Source organism: Ochotona princeps, chromosome 11 (assembly GCF_030435755.1).
Source record: "Ochotona princeps isolate mOchPri1 chromosome 11, mOchPri1.hap1, whole genome shotgun sequence".
NCBI classification, from domain to species: domain Eukaryota; kingdom Metazoa; phylum Chordata; class Mammalia; order Lagomorpha; family Ochotonidae; genus Ochotona; species Ochotona princeps.
Window position 1 is genome coordinate 41624672 of NC_080842.1, and position 17350 is coordinate 41642021.

The 17350-nt window shown below is 47.6% G+C and overlaps 1 protein-coding gene across 3 annotated transcripts in view; it reads left to right on the forward strand.

Annotated features, from left to right (window-relative positions):
• Positions 1-13397, forward strand: part of MSRA (methionine sulfoxide reductase A) — a 409813-nt gene extending 396416 nt beyond the window's left edge. For all 3 annotated transcript variants that reach the window (XM_058670091.1, XM_058670087.1, XM_058670090.1), the window contains exon 6: positions 12627-13397. In XM_058670091.1, the coding sequence (XP_058526074.1) occupies positions 12627-12791 (165 nt within the window). In that variant the 3' untranslated portion in view covers positions 12792-13397. The remainder of the gene's footprint in view (positions 1-12626) is intronic.
• Positions 13398-17350: the final 3953 nt, after the last annotated feature.

Consider the following 17350-nt stretch of genomic DNA (forward strand, 5'->3'; position numbering starts at 1 on the left):
TCTGATATTCTAGGATGGAGAGTTATGAGTGGCAGACAGTAGTAGGCAAAATCCAGGGAAGGGTCTGTTTACTGGAAGATGGTGAAGATAGGATATGGAACAGGAGTCAGCATTGGTCTAAAGCACACAGTATAGTAGCATTAGGATATTTTATGCTTTTAGCAAAATTCATACTTGCTCACTATATATTTATTTTTAGTACCTACTGTCTTTGAATTCTGATCAGGTATCCATGCTGAGAATTTTGGCAGGGAGCACTTCCATCTTTAATCTTGGCTGGCAATGCATAGATTCTTTGAGAGAATTAATAGGACTGCAAAGACTCAGTGAGATAGGAAACTTCTGAGGCTTCCAATAAAAGAATTGACAAGCTAACTAAAGCCTCCACACCAAATTCTCATTTTGTTTCAAGGTGAATCATGAGATCATGAATGGAGTAAAAACAAAAAGGCAAAAATCCTGTGTTATTGCAGTGTTTGAGTTTACCAGCAGGAAGGATAAGCCTGGAACAAATGGTCATATTGCTGGGAGGAAATGTACAAAACCAGGGTTCTCTGCAACATGATGTGGCAGTGCTGCCATTTCGCATCTTTAGAGTGGCATTTACAGCAGTATATGTAAAATAAGTATCCAGGTTTTTAAATGCAGTCAAGCTCTCCCATCGTAGTGAAAGGAAACAATACAACTACTATACCCTCCATCTAATCCACAGCTCCAACCAACTGCAGGTTGATAAGATCTGCCCCAATTTATATTTTTGCAGAGCACAAACAGACTTTGTTTTCTTGTCATTATTTTCTAAACAACACAGTATAACAGCCATCTACTTAGTATTCACCTTATATCAATTATCCTAAGTAATTTAGAGGTGATGTAAAGTATATGGGAGGCTGTGTATATAAATTATATGAATGTACCATGCCATTTCTCATGAAGACTTTGAGCATCCACAGATGTTGGAATTCATGGAAGGATTGGGACAAAAACTCCCATGGATACCAAGGGATCACTTGGTATTATTCACACAGTGGACATGGAAGACTTGTAAAAAAAACATCACTACAGTACACAGTTAAAAAATACAAGTTCTGGTGTTGGACTGCGTGAGCATAAATTTTGCTTCCCTTATTCTCCATGCAGAGTGTTCTCCTTCCCAAAAGGGGGCAGATGACACTACTTTCATCACAGACAGTGATGAGGAAGCCAGAAGGCCATAGATATAAAGCATGTAGACAGACACTAGCTAGCAGTGAGTGCTCCAGTGATTTAAACTTTTGTGCCTACCAACCCAGTCCTGGTCCTGGTCTTCAAGGCACAGGATTTTCACTGAGGTCCTAATAGATATGAATGAAGATGTGTCTTCATACAGAATGTTAAAGGAAAATAGGTTGTCCTACAACGCCTGTATCCAGATTCCTCCCCATGACAGGTGCGTGTCCTGTCCACTGCTGTGCATGATGTGACATTTGGTCCTCATGATGGTAGATCAGGTACCAGCACCACTCTGATGGGACAAATCAGGCTAACAGTGTCTTCAAAGCACCACCACAAATCTGGGTGATGTGAAAATCCAAGTCACTAGATTGAGTGTGCCAGGGAAAACCAAGAAAGGGTGGGATAAAGGTTCAGTTAGTGAGACCATTGACTCCTCCCCTACTGCCTGATTGTTCCCACATCATGATAATCCTATGGGCTCAGAAAGACCGTGGCATCACAAAATTCACTAGCACAGCTTGAGACTGCTATAGAAATAGAATCTATGGAATATATTATTTCCAAAAATCCATCTGCTTTTCTGAACAACACTGAGAGGAGGGTATTATAGCCGCATTTGACAGATGAAAAGCCCAGGTTCCTAGGTCAGATACCAGGAGCAAAGCTCTGACCCTGTTGTCACCCACCTCTGCACAAAGATGACCTACTTGAACACCCCTGGAGATACTATCAGGGATTTTTGGTACCTCCAGATAGGATAAAGGAGGTGTTTACTATCTTATACTAAAAGGCCCACAAATGATGTGCAAATTCTCAGTTCCTTCTCCTAAGGGTGCTTCCGCTTCTTCTGCTGGTTTCTGAACCTTAAAAAATGAATATTGTACTTGGGCCAGGAGCAGCCAGGACCTATTGTGGATGATTGCGTTTTCAGTTTTCCTCTTCTTTCCAATCCCCACCACCCCCAGGCTCCTCCCTTCATTCCCTTCCTTGCTGCCTTCTTTAAAAAGAATCCTGACCTTGTTTGCTTGCTAAGAAGCTTGCACAGGCTGAGCGGAGACCCCTCCTATCCTGCCTGCCAGTCAGAGGAACCCCAGAGGCCCCAGGCACTCCTGTGATGTCCCGTGTGGATGTTGGCATGCAGTCACCTGACACTGTGAAGCGAGCCATGTTTGTCCCCAGCAGCAGCTTCAACACTGCGCTCTGACAGTTCACACTCAGGAAACCATCTTCTGTGGGCTGCTCTCCCTCCTTCGCTCACGCAGTATCACTTACTTATAAGCCACAGGACACTGACAATAGCATCTTTTCCTGCTTTCTTTAGCATTGTCGTATAGCCTCAACCGTGTGAGATCAGAAGCTAAATCTTTACAGCAGACTGTATCTTAAATGCATCTTCTCTCACGGCTCACATCCTATTGTCCGCTCTTATTTTTAGCTTCCTTTGATAAATAACAAAAGCTCCCAGTCATCTAATTCTAAGCCGTGTCCAATACAACGTGAGGTGATACATATTGCAGCCCAAGGGAGCCTGTCTGCTCGCAAGCGGGCCAGCCTGTTTGCAGCCAACAGATGTAACCCACCCCAGGGCAGAGGAAGTCTCCAGGGAGGGTTTAATTTCTTAATATTGAAATGAGCACAACTCTTACTGTCTTAATCAGTGAATCAAAAAAAATGACAACGTTACTGCATCACAGCATTTAGACCCAGTGTGAGGAGACTTTAAGAAATTGTCATGGCTCTGTAAGTTTCTGCTGAACGGCAGTTTTCTCTGAGTTCCAGAAGGTTCTGCCAGCAGCTCTGTAGATGCAAGGTCATGTCACACTCAAGCCACACATGCCTCAGGGCTGCTCCCTTCAGCAGGGAAGGGGTGTGTGCTCTGCAGAGTGGTTTTACTCTGTCTTTGAACTTGCCTTTCATCACGTTTTATAAGTTTGGAATAGAGCAGTATCCATTTAAAATTACACTAGAAATCTCCTAATGCAGACTGCATTCTCTCAGAGCACATGACACTTCTGACAAGAGCTGTGTGCAGGAATACTCTTGACTATTAATAAAGAAGGAATTTTATAAATGATAATGAATAACCTTTGCAAAGTCTCAATAAAAATATTTCAATTATTTATCTGAATACAGTTAATTTTCCACACAAAAAGCTAATCTGATTACATGAAGTCTTTCTAATGCATTTTCTTAGCTTAATCCAAATTTAAACCACATTTCTGACACTTCCTAAGTCATAAGGACCATTGGCCAGTCAACGCTGCTTCCCTGGGACTTTTCACAGTGTCTGAACAGGGACGAAGCCAGTTTTTCTTGAAAAAAATTTTTAAAAAATCACATTGCTGAGTAGCTGTGTGTGAGTGCATGCATACATATGTAGATATTATCTGTTATTTGAGAAAAGATGTAGAGCCAGGAAGCTCAATAAGAGTATCATAGGGGTAAATCAAAACATAGTTTTGAAATATGTAGATAACTTTCAGAATTCAGTAATAAAAATAAACTAATTTTAAAAAGTGGAGAGATAGACATTTGGCCTGGCAGTTAAGATGGCTCCTTCATCCCTTTTGGCAGTTCTGGGGTTTGATTGTCAGTTCCAGCTTCCAATTCCAGCTTCCTGTCAGTGCACACCCTGGGAGGCAGTGATGATGGCTCCTGTGCCTGGGGCCCTGCCATACATGTGGGAGAGCTGACCTGAGTTCCCAGCTCCTGGCTTCAGCCTGACTCAGCCCTGGCCATTTCAGATAGCTTGGGAGTGAACCACCAGATAAGAGCTCTGTCGGTGTGTGTGTGTGTGTGTGTGTGTGTGTAAGAGAGAGAGAGAAAGAGAGAGAGAGAGAGAGAGAGAGAGAGAGAGAGAGAGAGAGATTGATTCTGTCTCTCAAAAAAAAAAAAGGCAAAAAGGAAGACTTGAACAGATGCTTCACCAAGAAGATATAAAGGCAAATAGGAATGTTAAAAGGGGACCAGTGCTGTGGTGCAGAGGGTTAGGCCACCACATGTTTTGAACCCAGGTCACTGTTCTGCTTTCAATCAAGTCTCCTGCTAATGCACCTACTAAGGCTGCAGAAGATAGCTCACATACTTGGGCTCCTGTCACTCTTATAGGAGTCCTGAATGGAGTTCCTGGCTACTGGCTTTGGCTTTGCCCACTCTGGCTGTTGGAGCCATTTGAAGAATGAACCACTGAATAGAAGGTCTTTCTGTCTCCTTCTTTCCTTTGATTTTTAAAATTGTATTTGAAATGCAGAGTGACAGATGAAAAGACCAAAACAAAGAAAGAGGTGGGGGAGAGAGTCCTCCTATCTGCTGATGCACTGCCCCAAAGTGGCCTCAGTTGCCAGGGCTGAGCCAAACTGAAGTCAGGAACCAGGAACTCCATTCTGGTCTCCTACATGAGCTTCAGGGTCCCATCATCCACTGCCTTCCTAGGTGTATTAGCAGGAAGCTGGATCCAAAACAGAACACTAAGGATTTGAACAGGTGCTCTGTCAGTGGTGCACACAGAAGCTTAACGCATTGCACTGCTCCACTGTCCCCTGCTCTGCCTTTCATATAAAATGAACAATCAAACGAAAGTGTAAAGGTACCAATGGCCTCTGTGCTTAGAGAAATGGAAATCACAGCCACACGGAGATATTACTGTACCTGGGATAGAATGATGACCAGAAGCGTTGGCCATGGTGCAGAGGCACAGAAGTTCTCATCCATTGCTGGCAGGAATTAGAATGGTACAATCAGTCTGGAATTTTTTTGTCAAGTTAGAAACTCATTTATTTAATCTCACTGAGAGATTTTTACCTAAGAGAAATAGGATTTGTGTTCACAAAAACCTCCCAAATGCTTGTAGTGGCTTTATTCATAATATCCCAATACTGAAAACTCCCCAAATGTACTCCAACTGGCAAACAGAATAAGCAAGCTGTGGCATGCACCTGCCCCAGAAGGTCCATGGTTGACCTTGACAGCCCTGCTGCAAGGAGAGAGCAAACCCTTAAGGCAGAGCTGAATACTGCCATGGCAGGGAAGGCACAAGGTAGGAAAGTGACAGCTTCCAGGTACGGCATGTCCAATCCGGGGCCAGTTCTTTACCAGCCGTGAGATTTCTGTGGCCATGCCCAAAAGGTCACAAACCATCCAGAATGAATCCTAGAAAGGCACTCAGGAAGTGAACCACAACACATAGCAGCAGCGCACTGTGGGGTCAGGCAAAATCTGACACCCAGAATTACCCCAATGTCAAGTTTTCCAGACAAACCACGAGACAAACATGGAAACTCTTAGACAAAGATGCTCAAAGGGTTGCTACACATATTCTTGAAGGGCTGAGGAAAACCACCTCCCCAGGGAAAGAGGGAAATAGCAGAACAATGTCCCACCAACGGAAGACTATCAATAAGGAAAACAAGGGACTAATAGGATTCTGGAACTAAATAGAGCAAAATATAAATTCAAAAGGGCAGTCACTTAGATGGAAAAAAAAAGTCCTAAGAGGAACTCAACTAGCAAGGGAAAGAAGGAACAAATTTGAAGATAAGCTTACTAAAAGCCTCCAGCCTGAGAAATAGAAATAGAAGAGTGGGGGAAGATGGTGATGCTGCATCAGAAGCCATTAACTTGTGAAAATTTAAAAAGGTGTGCTTATTTATTTGAACTCCAGAGTTACAAAGAGAGAGGGAGAGACAGAGAAGGAGACCTTCTGTTGGCTGGCCTGTTGCCCAAGTGGCTGCAGTGGCTGGGGCTGGGCCAAGCGGAAGTCAGGAGCTTCTTCTGCAGCTCCCACATGGCTATAAAGGCCCAAACACTTGGGCCATCTTCTGCTGTTTTCCCGTGTGTGTTAGTAGGGAACTGGATCAGAGGCAGATCATCCCAGACTTAAACTGGTACCCTAAATTGTAAAGGTACAAAATATGGATTTTATCATATGTGAACTATATCTCAATAAAACATTTAACTAAAAAAGAAAACAAAGTGTGAACCAAATTTAGAAAGGCACAGGAAGACGTGGCTCATAAAAGACACGTTTGCCAGGAAGGTAACCTCTTCACTGAACCTTTTCACCCACTGGAGTGAACAAAATACCCAGTGCTTATACCACAGTCGAGACCGAATGCTTGGCCTGTCCTGTGGTAGGGTCACGGACCTGAGACTCCCCTTAGGTAGGCACTGAAAGTCTTTGCACCCTGAGAAAACCCCAAGCCCTGGGCCAACCAAGAGCAGCTGGCCACTCTGTCTACTGTTCAACTTCGGACCAGCCTTCTTTGCAGTAGCTCTAAGCTGCTGAAATCCACCTCGGACTGAAAAATGGTGTTTGGGAAAGTTCCTTTCCCTGGTTGAATTCAGTCTTCCAAACTTAAGCAGCTGGCGTTTTGCTTGAAGTTCTTTTGAATTCAACCTTTTGGAATGAAGGATCTTTTCCTTTTGATGAAATCTGCATTTCATCCTCAAGGTGAAACCCAGTGTCCTTGACTTTCTTGGGAAAGTGAAAAGTGGTTTCCTTTGTGTACTGAATGCTACTGAGTATAACAAATGCAGATTGTTGTTAATTGATTGCAGATATGAAAAAGCAGATTATAACCCCTCTGAGATACATGCAGGTGGCAGGGTGGGGGATCCAGTCATCCTGAAATGGAAAGCCATGAAAGGGAGAGTTGTAGAGAAACCATTTGAATTCCTTTTCAAACCCACCAGACCTCAAAGGAAAGATCAAATCAAGAGAAACCACAAGTATCCTTGAACGCTTGATTGATGTAAACCATCTTAAGGCTGGAGGGAGCCCTGGGTAAGCTAGAGCCCACAGCAGGTGACCCATATCAGCCATGGGACCCAGAGCTTTGTCTGCTGGCTCCCAACAGGAGATCATAGCTGCATTTGCCCGCTCTTCAGGTCAAAGTTGGCTGCCCAGCCTGGTGAAGACTATTAAAGCAGGCAGGCCACGGGGAGGAAGGAAGGATTCAGTCTTCCTGAGACTCAGGTACTGATGCATGGAACTTGTAAGGCTCTGGGAGTAAAGGTCAGCCATGGAGGACAGCAGCCATCTCCCTCCCCTGGATGCCCCTTTGCATTGTGAGCCCTCCTGGGTGCCACTGTGCTGCAGGGCCACAGGAGAACAGAATGTGTGCAGGGTCGCTGTGTGTGGGGGCACACAGAAATAGACTGGATACCTGGAGCCTCCAGGAGCCCCCCCTACCTTCTCTACTTCCATTTAAAGAAAAATACTTATTTTATATTTCTGAAAGACAGAATCACCAAGAGAGAGATACAGAGAGATAGAATTCTTCCATCTGTTCTTTCACTCCCTAAATGGTTAAAATGCCCTCCAGGTCTCTCACATGGGAACAGAGGTTCAAGAACTTGAGGCATCTTCCACTGCTCTCCCAGGTGCATTATTAGGGAGCTGGATCAGAAGTAGAGCAGCACTCATATGGGATGCCATGCCTGCCTCTGTCAGCAGAGCCCCACCCTCCTGATGGGTAGAGACCTTCTGGCTCTCCAGCTGGGGGTGGCCATGGGAGGGGCTTAGGTAAGTCCTTGAGTGAAACTGTGGGCCTGATTGCAGCAAACTTGAGAGACTTTGGTTGCACAGAGACTGTCTTGTGGTAGTCATGACTTTACACTCTCTAGGCATTGCATCCTGGTGTAAACCAGGCCCTTCTTTCCTAAACCGCTAACACCTTGAAGGCTCTCCCTGCCTGGGCCCTGCATGGTGCCACACATGAGGCACTGTCATTGTCTGCATGCATCAGGCTGTGAATTAATCACTCCATGAGTGCTCCAGAGGCTCAGGTTAGGCCCTGCCCCAGCTCTGCGTTCCTCACACCTCGCATTCATTAAGCGAGGCTACGGAGTTGAAAAACAAGTGCTTGCAGACAGCCTTGAGACTGAGCTGAGAGCTCTCACATCCCAAAGAGAGACAGCTCAGGAAACAGAATGGAGGGAACTGGAGATTCTGTTTGTAGGCTCTGCTCCCAGATCATCATTGTTCTCACCCCTCAAAGCCCTGGGTGGCAGAGCTGTCACAAGCTGGTGCACAGGCAGTGAGACCGCAGGAGAAAGGGAGAAGTGGCACAGCTCAGCCCACTCTTCAAAGCTCCTGCCCAGGAACAATGATGTCACTTTCACTTACAGCTCGTTGGCTAACTCAAGTCACACGGGCAGCCTGATAACCAACCCCCCAAGAGGAAAGGCAACCACTAATGCAGACCACTAATACATTTGTCTCCCAGAGGGACCTTCTTAAATTGTCCTGTACGCGTGCAGTCACACACAGATCGCCTGCAGATCATTTGGACCAGGAGCTGCTGTTTTAGCATGTGTGGAAATGGGCCCAGCTTTAGCATTTCTGGCAAGCTACTGGCTACTGTTCAAGCATGGAGGAGCAAGGGTAAGGGCTGTGGAGTTTGCTGGGCAAGTGGACACAGGTAACCTCCCCTTCTCCGCAGAGATAGGATTCGGCCTGTACCTCTGTCTGGCTTGTTGTGTTGTTGCAAACCAGGAGCAATGGCCCTGGCAGGTCAGAAGACACCATGACAGTCCATTTAAGGTAGAGGCTGAACTTAGGCCATGCAGCATCCTCATCAGCACTGGGGTGTACATACATGAGGTGTGCACTCACCTGCACGTGTGCTCACACATGGCCCTTCTGCCCCACACAGGAGCACACACACAAGTGTCAGTGTCAGGACTGGATTCATAGAAGCAGCAACCTTTGAGCTGGGGCTGAGAAATGGGTTTCTGCAGTGGAGAAGAGAGGATAAGTCATTCTGAGGAAGTGCTATGGAAAGGCATGAAATGATCCAAAAAGAAATTCACTCAACACAACCCAAGAAAGCAGTGCTCAGAGAGGAAGGGAGAAGTCAGTCAGAAAATTGCAGGAGATGTGAAAATGAGGAGATGCAGTGAAACCAACATAAAAGCCTGGCACATCCTACTGTGGAGCTAGCCAGAGGCCATCTCTCCTTGGTGTGGGGGAGGGTAGTGGCTCCAGTGATAATCAGACAAAACTGACCTCGTGAAGGTCACCGAGTCTGCCCCTGCATAGAGGGAGAGCCTCGAATGTTATATAACCCTGGGCCTGCGTAAGCATGGGGCGTGGGACGGAGTGCAATAGAAGGGCCCTGGAAAAGACGCTGCAAAGTGGAGCACACAGACAAGACCTGCGAAAACCAAGGGACAAGACCCATCGCCCAAGGGACAAGAGGCGGCTATGGTTCTCCTTCCGGTTTTCATGCCTGGTTTCCTTCATACCTTTCAATCTTCTGTGCCCCAGTTTAAGACACAGGAGAAGCCAACAGTAACCTGGGCCTACAGACAGGGCCGTGGAGGGCCCAGGACACCTTGCTTGTGCGTTTGCCTGGCTCCTGTTAGTCCCGCCCTAACTAGCACACAGGAGGGCAACTGTGGTTGCTGCAGGCTCTAGGCTGTTTATTTGGGAGTTTTAAGAGTGTGAACTGTCTGCCATCTTGTGGTAGAGCAGTGCTACTGCCTGGGTGCCCACCTCCCAGCCTGCCTTCCCACTGCTCCGCTGGAGCAAGGATGTGTAGGAAAGGCGACTTGTGAGGACAAGGCTGGCGTTCATGGACGCCAACCTGCTTTGGGAGGTATGTTCTTCTCCATACCTGGTCCCAGGAAGCTTCTGGGGACAGCAGGTATGAAAATGAGGTTACTGTTGGCTTCTCCTGTGACTTTGGGGATGCCAGCTGATTCCCCCAGGGCAGTGTGTGGGGAAGAAGTTGTAATACTGCTGTACAGAGTTGGAGCAGAGGTGAGCAACAGCTGGCCCTGAGTGAGAGACACACAGGCAAGGGGACAGAGCACGTGTGCAACTGTGGCCTCTGGTGCTTCCAGCACAGTGGGGAAGCCTTTGAGGCCAAAGCAGGAGCTACCTTAGAACAAGGAAGGGCGGAGTGGGCAGGTGGCGTGTGTGGGCAAAGAGCGAAGGGGCTGAGTGCACAGTGGGGAGGACTGGGTGTAGCTGGTCTGGGTTCCAGACCCAGCAAGATGTGAATTCCATTGTCATTAGGAGTTGTCCGGATCTTGCTTTGGTGTTTGGGTACAGCCACGAGAGGCGCAAGAGCTGAGAAACTGTTTTAAATCAAAGAAGCTCCCTGGTACCTTTCCCTTACCTTACCCAGGGCTGTGAAGACCTGCATTGGACTCCTCTTTCTGGAAGCTCCCAAATGCTGCCCACAGCGGCAGCACACCCCGCAGACCTTTCCCGTAATCACCAAAACGTTCCATGTCAGCGGCAGAATTGGTATCCTGAAGCCTGTGTTCTTCACCTGCACCTGCTAAGGGAAATTGAAGTAACTGTGTTACTTCAAACACACACACACACACACACACACAACATGGACCCATCCTACACTGGTAGTAAGGCTGCTTCTGGCTCTAAATATGGCCAGGTCAGCCGGCCCAGCCCTGTTTCTCATTCTTGCTCTCATTTAAGAACCCCAAAACATCTCTGGTGCCAAAGGCTGCGCGAGCCAGGCTTCCGGCATGAACACAGGGAACAGCCAAGGCATTTGCAGCTGACTGGGTTCTGCAGAAGGAAGGCAGTGTTCACAGAGTCCCGGAAAGGCTGTAAGCATGAAAATTAGGGACAGCAAGCACCAGCAGATTTCACAATACCACAAAGTTACAGAAATTGCCAGAAATCATCACAGGATGACTTTTAGTGCCTGCTGCACAGCGCGAGAACGACTCCCAGGATGGCAGCCGGGAGAAGGAGTTGGCAGGGCCCCAGCTCTGCGCTCTGCAGATACCTGGGCGTCCTCCCAGCTGCGCCTTGCAAATAATACTTTCCTCCCCTCGCACTGCCTGCCAATTTCCTGCACACTCCTCTCACTGGCAGCCTTCATCGTGTGATGCTTGCCAGCAACAAAATCCATGAACTGTGGGCTGCAGGCTTCTGCCTCAGCAGTAGTGGGGTGAGCTGAGAACGCCCAGGACCAGACACAGCCCTCCGACACCCAATTTTTTTTAAGGTTTATTGTATTTTTTATTGGAAAGGCAGATATATAGAGAGAAGGATATACAGAAAGATCTTCTATCTTCTGGTTCACTGCCCAAATGATTGCTACTGTCTGAGTTAAGCTGATCTAAATGCAGGAGTCAGGAACTTCCTCCAGGTCTTCCACGTGGGTGCAGGGTCCCAAAGTTTTGGGCCATCCTCCACTGCTTTGCTAGGCCACAAACAGGGAGCTGGATGGGAAGTAGAGCAGCCAGGATACTACCAGTGCCCATATTGGATCCTGGAGCATGTAAGGTGAGATTTTAGCCACCAGGCTACTGCAACGTGCCTCAACACCCATTTTAAATCTGAATGACCATCAGGAATCCTCCTGCCCTTAGCGGGTGTGAGGCCAGACTAACACACATAAAATCTTTGTGCAGTGCGGCCTATGGCAAACCCTCAATACTTGCTAGTTTATCAGAAAAAAAAATGGCTGTAGCTGCCATGAGCAGGGCCCCCTCATTCTCATTCCTTACCCCTGTGTTCCTGAAATTCCAATCTGTCAGCCCTGGTGGGACCATACCTCCCACTGTTCCCAGCCTTCTTGGTATCTAGAATTGTCCCCCTGGCTTCCCTCTGGGGCAGGGGGCCTGGAAGGAGACTCTGGTGCAAGGCACGGGTTCCCAGGAGAAAGTCGCAGCAGGGTCTTCCTGTAGGATTTACCGTGCCTGGCAGGCCTGAGGACTTCATCTCAGAAGGACCTGCAGACAGGTGCTGGCCAGCTCCAGGCTGCACTCAGAGTTAGGGATGCTGGGGCTGAGTCGGGCACGCCCTGCTCAGATTCCTCCAAGCAGCCGGGGAGGAGAGAGAATGAGGACACTGCTGAGATCCAAAAAGCAGAAGAACAAGGCTAAAACCCTCGGGGAGCGATGTCTGTTTCCTAATCTGTCTCCTGCCCCAAATAGCTCTGCTCTCGGCCCGCCCTCACTCGTTGGTGCTGATGTGTTTCTTCGGCAGCAGATGCCATCAGCACTCAAATTAGGTTGCACGGAGTGGTGACGAGCTGCCAAAGCCCTCAGGCCATGTCCTTTCCCTGGCCTGGAGCTCATACCCTCTAGGGTGCAGGGTCTCCATTCCCTGAGACCACAGCCATTAGGGACCCCAAGTCCAGCTTGAGATATGGGATGCAAGCTGGGGCTACAACCTCCTTGGGACCCGCCAGGTTCAAACCAAGGTACCCACAGTGCAAGTGGGGCAACAGGGAGAATGGTGGTTGGAGCCCAAATTCCAGAGTCAGAACACCTGGCCTGCACCTAATTTCCCATTGCCAGGCGACTTTGGCAGAGCTATGTAAGCAGGCTCCACACCACCCAGCCTGGAAGGAAGAGCCTCAGCGCCCCAATCCTCCTGCTCCTCCAACCCCTTTTGCCTGAACTGCCTTCTCCTGTCTCCACAGGTTCTCTCCAAGCACGGCTTTGGCCCCATCACCACTGACATCCGAGAGGGCCAGACCTTCTACTACGCAGAGGACTACCACCAGCAGTACCTCAGCAAGAACCCCGATGGCTACTGTGGCCTTGGGGGCACTGGAGTGTCCTGCCCGTTGGGCATTAAGAAATGAGTTCTCTACACGGGCTGAGTCCATCAGGCTCCAACAAACAAAACAAAATGCTTTTGCCAGCCCGGGCAATGCTTCTGTGATCCATGTTGGGGGTTTCTGAGTGTACAATGTATGAAGGCATTTATGAAAAATCTAGTTTCTTGAGATCCAATTTATAGTCAGTGCAATGGAAAGTTAGTGAAATGTCGCTTGTCATCTAATTAGAGGCTGTGAAATTATCTGGGTCATTTGGGGTCTACATGAAGGTGATGAACACTTTGGGTATACTCTGCTTGGTGTCTGGGTGCCTGCCGTGAAAAGTTAAAGGATGGTTATGGAGAGATTACGGCACAGCATGATGGGGTGTTGGAAATCTCACTCCCTACCCTACCTTGTGATCCCTCCTGCCCTCCAATGCCTTACACCTGCCCACGTCTGTGCCCTCGCTGAATCACTCACACAGTGCTTTGCTTGGCTGGATTCTGATGTGTGAAAGGGCCTTCCTCTCTGCCTCCAGCCCTCTTTGCACACAGAGAAGATGCGAATTAGCTTAATGGGTTCTCACACTTGGCTTGCACCTATGGAAAATGTACGTTTGAATAAAAATCTGCAATCCAATAATGCAAAGTGCCTGGTGTTTCCTCTGTCTTTTCCTTAGGTAGGTAGGATACTGCAGATGCTTTAAAGTAAATGTAAAAGTTCCAGAAGACCTTGGAAGGGCAAAAATCTCATAGTCACATCCCCCTTCCCAAGAGATTGTAATTGATGTTTTTTTTTTTTAAATATGCACACCTCCAGCTCCGTGAAGTCTCATTGATAATAGTTGTTTCCTGGGTCCGATTGCAGGCGTCACATCAGGAAAACTATTTAGAGAGCAGTCACCTGCAACTCCTGCCCGGATGAACCTTTCTGCTCAAGACAATGGCCAGGGGACAACAGCAGTAAACCTGTAAACAGATGGGTAAGTGAGATGGTTTCAGGTTCTGCTAGGTGAGATGCAAGTGCTAGCTAGCTGTTTGCACAACAGTTAAGATGCAGCTTGGGACTCCTGCATACTCTATTGGGGTGCCTGGGTTCAAGTTCCAGCTCTGCTTCCATTTCCTGCTCCTTGCTGGTGCACACCCTGGGAAGCAGGAGATGAGGGCTGTCAGTGCTTCAGTCCCTGCCATCCATGTGACACAGCCAGATTGAGAGATGGGCTCCCTGACTTTGGCCTAGCTCAGTTCTGCTATAGAAGTCATTTGAAGAGTGAGCCATGAGATACTAGGTCTCATTTTGCCTGTGTCTGTCACTGTCTTTCAAAGTAATAAAAATGAGGACATTTTGAGAGAAGATGAATAGGATGAGAGATGATGGGTCATGGAGGGCATTCAGGGCTATTTAGTTAGGAAAGTTGGCGACACTTGAGAACAGAATGATCTAAATGATGCAATCTCCATCAACGGGAGGCAGCACAAATAGAACACAGCAGTAGGAGGAGCTGTCCCCGATGCCTGGCAGCATCCCCAGGTTGCTCAGTTTGGTTGCTTAAAGAAGCTTTCTAAACCAAAGCATCTTACGGCCAGCCCAGGGAGAACTGTGAGATAAAGCTAGTAGGGCAGGGTGCTTTGAGGAAGGATATTGGAGAAAGAGCTCAGAGTGGTGTGTGGACCCAGATCCTTAGTGTCTTCTAAGAATGAGGCAGTGGGTTTAATTGGTTTATGCTAGTTAATCAGGCCCACACTGATGAGCTTTAAACACATTTGCTCTACCATTTCACCATAGGAGCTGGATGGCTGGTCATGATACTTAGGAGGGAGCAGATCCAGAGTAGGAATGAATGAATGAATCAGCAGTGATGGCCACACCCAAGCTTAAGTTCCTCTAGGTGTGGTCATGGACGGGTGGAGTAAGGCAGCTTGCCCTAGTGGTCTGGAGCTTGGAAGGGTTATCACAAAGAGAACATTAAAAAAACACTAGCAGGATGACAACTAGGGCTGTGACACCAGCCGAGGTCAGGTAGGGAGGAAACAGAGAGATGTGTAAGTGCTGGACACTGGGGTGTTCCAGCAGCCCCTGGTAGGGTAAGAAGGGAACAAGTGAGTTTGCAAAATGTTGTCCCAGGGACAAGGAGGCCCAGACTGCATTATGAATCCAAGACAAAGCTTAGAGAAATTTCTTTATCCAGAGAAAAACGGAATAACAAATAATGAGGAAACAAGATCCTTTTGGGGATGGACCTTAACACAATCTCAAGAAATGTGTTCTTGAATCTTAATCTTGCTCTAAAGGAGCCAGGGTTGTTTGCCAAGGCAACTCTTCCCCGAGAAAATGGGTGAGATCCAGGCCTTCTAGGAATTATTACAACTGTTTCTAAACCAATATGAACCCCAGGAGATCTGAAATACCTCCATAATCCTCTGAGTTGACTTGGATGGGGTGGAGGGTCGTAAAGACGCAGGAGTTCTGTTCCAGGTGTGTCTTGGTATATCTGGTGAGTCTGAACCACAGCTGGAAGTCATTGCTCTCCTCCCATGATGTATGGTAGGTGTTATCCTTGTTCTAGCTCCTGTAAACATGTTGCTCTGACATCTCTCCTACCTGCTTTACACTGGATCTGCCTTACTTTGAATGATCCGGTGATATGCTGAGCCACCTTGCCTTGGCCCCTGCCTGTGTTCTCATCCCTGATTCTCTATAGGAGTCTTTCTCATGAGGGTGTGTTGTTTCTAATACAAACTGAGTAATCCAGAGTTTAAACCCCAACCACTTTCTTTATTGGACTCACATGTTCCTGGCCATGACTGTCCTGTTCTGATCACTCGAAGGCCAAGTACCAAACAATGAGGGTGGTCCCTATATCCCAGTGTCTGCCCATCCCTGTTCACCTCCCTCCCATATCCTGTTGCTTCCTGCTGAAATCACAATAAAGTCTTTCCCACCATCCTTTGCTCTACTTCTGCCTCTTGACCTGCCAGGTGTGTCCCTCTGTGTCCTCCACCCCAAGGCACAGCACCCCACTTCTCAGGATTTTGAGATAACTCACTGTCTTTCTGTGACAGACCTGTCCTGGTCTGTTGGACTCTCTGTATTCCCCCAAAATGTCAAAGTATAATGATAGTAGATACTCCGAATATTGACAAAATCCTTGGTTTTATTCCTTGATCCCAGATTTCACCCCTCAGCATAGTAAATGAAAAGCAATACCTTATCTTGGGGGATTTTTACCTGCTAGGTCACCCAACAGTGAATCCCAGTGATGCGTGGGTGGGAATTGGTGCATAACCTCATTGGGTTCCTCCCTCTCTTTGGCAGGTAAAATACAACTGCCACCTCCCAGTTTTGTGTTGGGCATGGGTTTCATTACCATGTCCTTAATGTCTTAATGAAGGTGGAGTGGAAGTGGAGTAGCCAGGACTCAAACCAGCACTCATAACAGGTCCCAACATAGCAGAGAGAGAGGCAAAAAGTGCTACAACACTGTCCCATTACATTCTTTTTTGGTGGAGCCCAAATACACCCTTAGATTTCCACTACATTAAGGATGATGGATGGCCACGGCCAGCCAGTGTGACTTGGTTTTTCCAGGCTAAACCTGAGTTTTCCCTCTCAGGTAGGCATTGCATGGCTAACTAATGCCTTGGATGCCCCAGTTAACAGTGAGTTCCTTTAGGAGACCAGTCATGCAAACAGCATGCCATTGTAGTAGCTGCTGCAAGGTAGGTGTTCTGCTCACAACCTAGAAATACCATAGATGCTGATGAAGAGAGCAACTAACATGGAGTCACAAAGACCTGAGTGAAAGTGTCAAATCATGGCCTTGTATGGGGGCAGTGCAGTGTCTGGGTTAACAGCTGGAAGCGGGTAGCATCTCCTAGCAGTCATCATTGAAACAGTATAATTCGACAGATTCCCAGATAGAGCTGCCTTACTGGGAAGCAACCCAAGAGCAAAACCCAAGCCTTGGGTTTGGGCGCAGTGAGTCAACAAGACAAAGAAAAGGAGCAGGTGGCCCCAGGGAGGGAAGTAATTGGAGAGGCCACATTGGGTGGTGTGTTTGGCAGGGCATTGAGTTGGGACACTTCAGACAACTTCACTAGAGTTCCTGTATCTCTCAAAAGGAATTTGTGCTACCTGCCTTATGCATGTGAATGTTTTGTATAAAGTACAGTGCTTGGCAAGTATTTATTATTAGAGAAGCAGGCAGATTCTGAGTGAAGGAAACCCTACTATGGAGAAGGGCAGTAGGAGAATTAGAATGCTCAGACTGGGAGAAACTCTTGGGGCCCTTTCATAGAACTTCCCCATGGCAAGAAATCATGACATCAACAAAGACGTCAGACATTAAAGTTAAGGACACCATGGACAGAGACTCACCCACGACTCTTACAGCCCAAAGGAAAGGGTGGGGGAGTAGTTTCCCAGCTTTCAGCTGCTATAGTCCTGGGAGAGGTGGAGAGGGCTGAGATGGTGCTGAGGCTCAAAGCCAGTTCTGGCACACAATGTGAGATGAGCGTGACCTGGGCTTTGGTCAGGATCCTTGTCCTGACTGTGTGGTTTCAGAGTCATCAGCCTCCTTTATCCCAGCTCAGCCAGTGAAT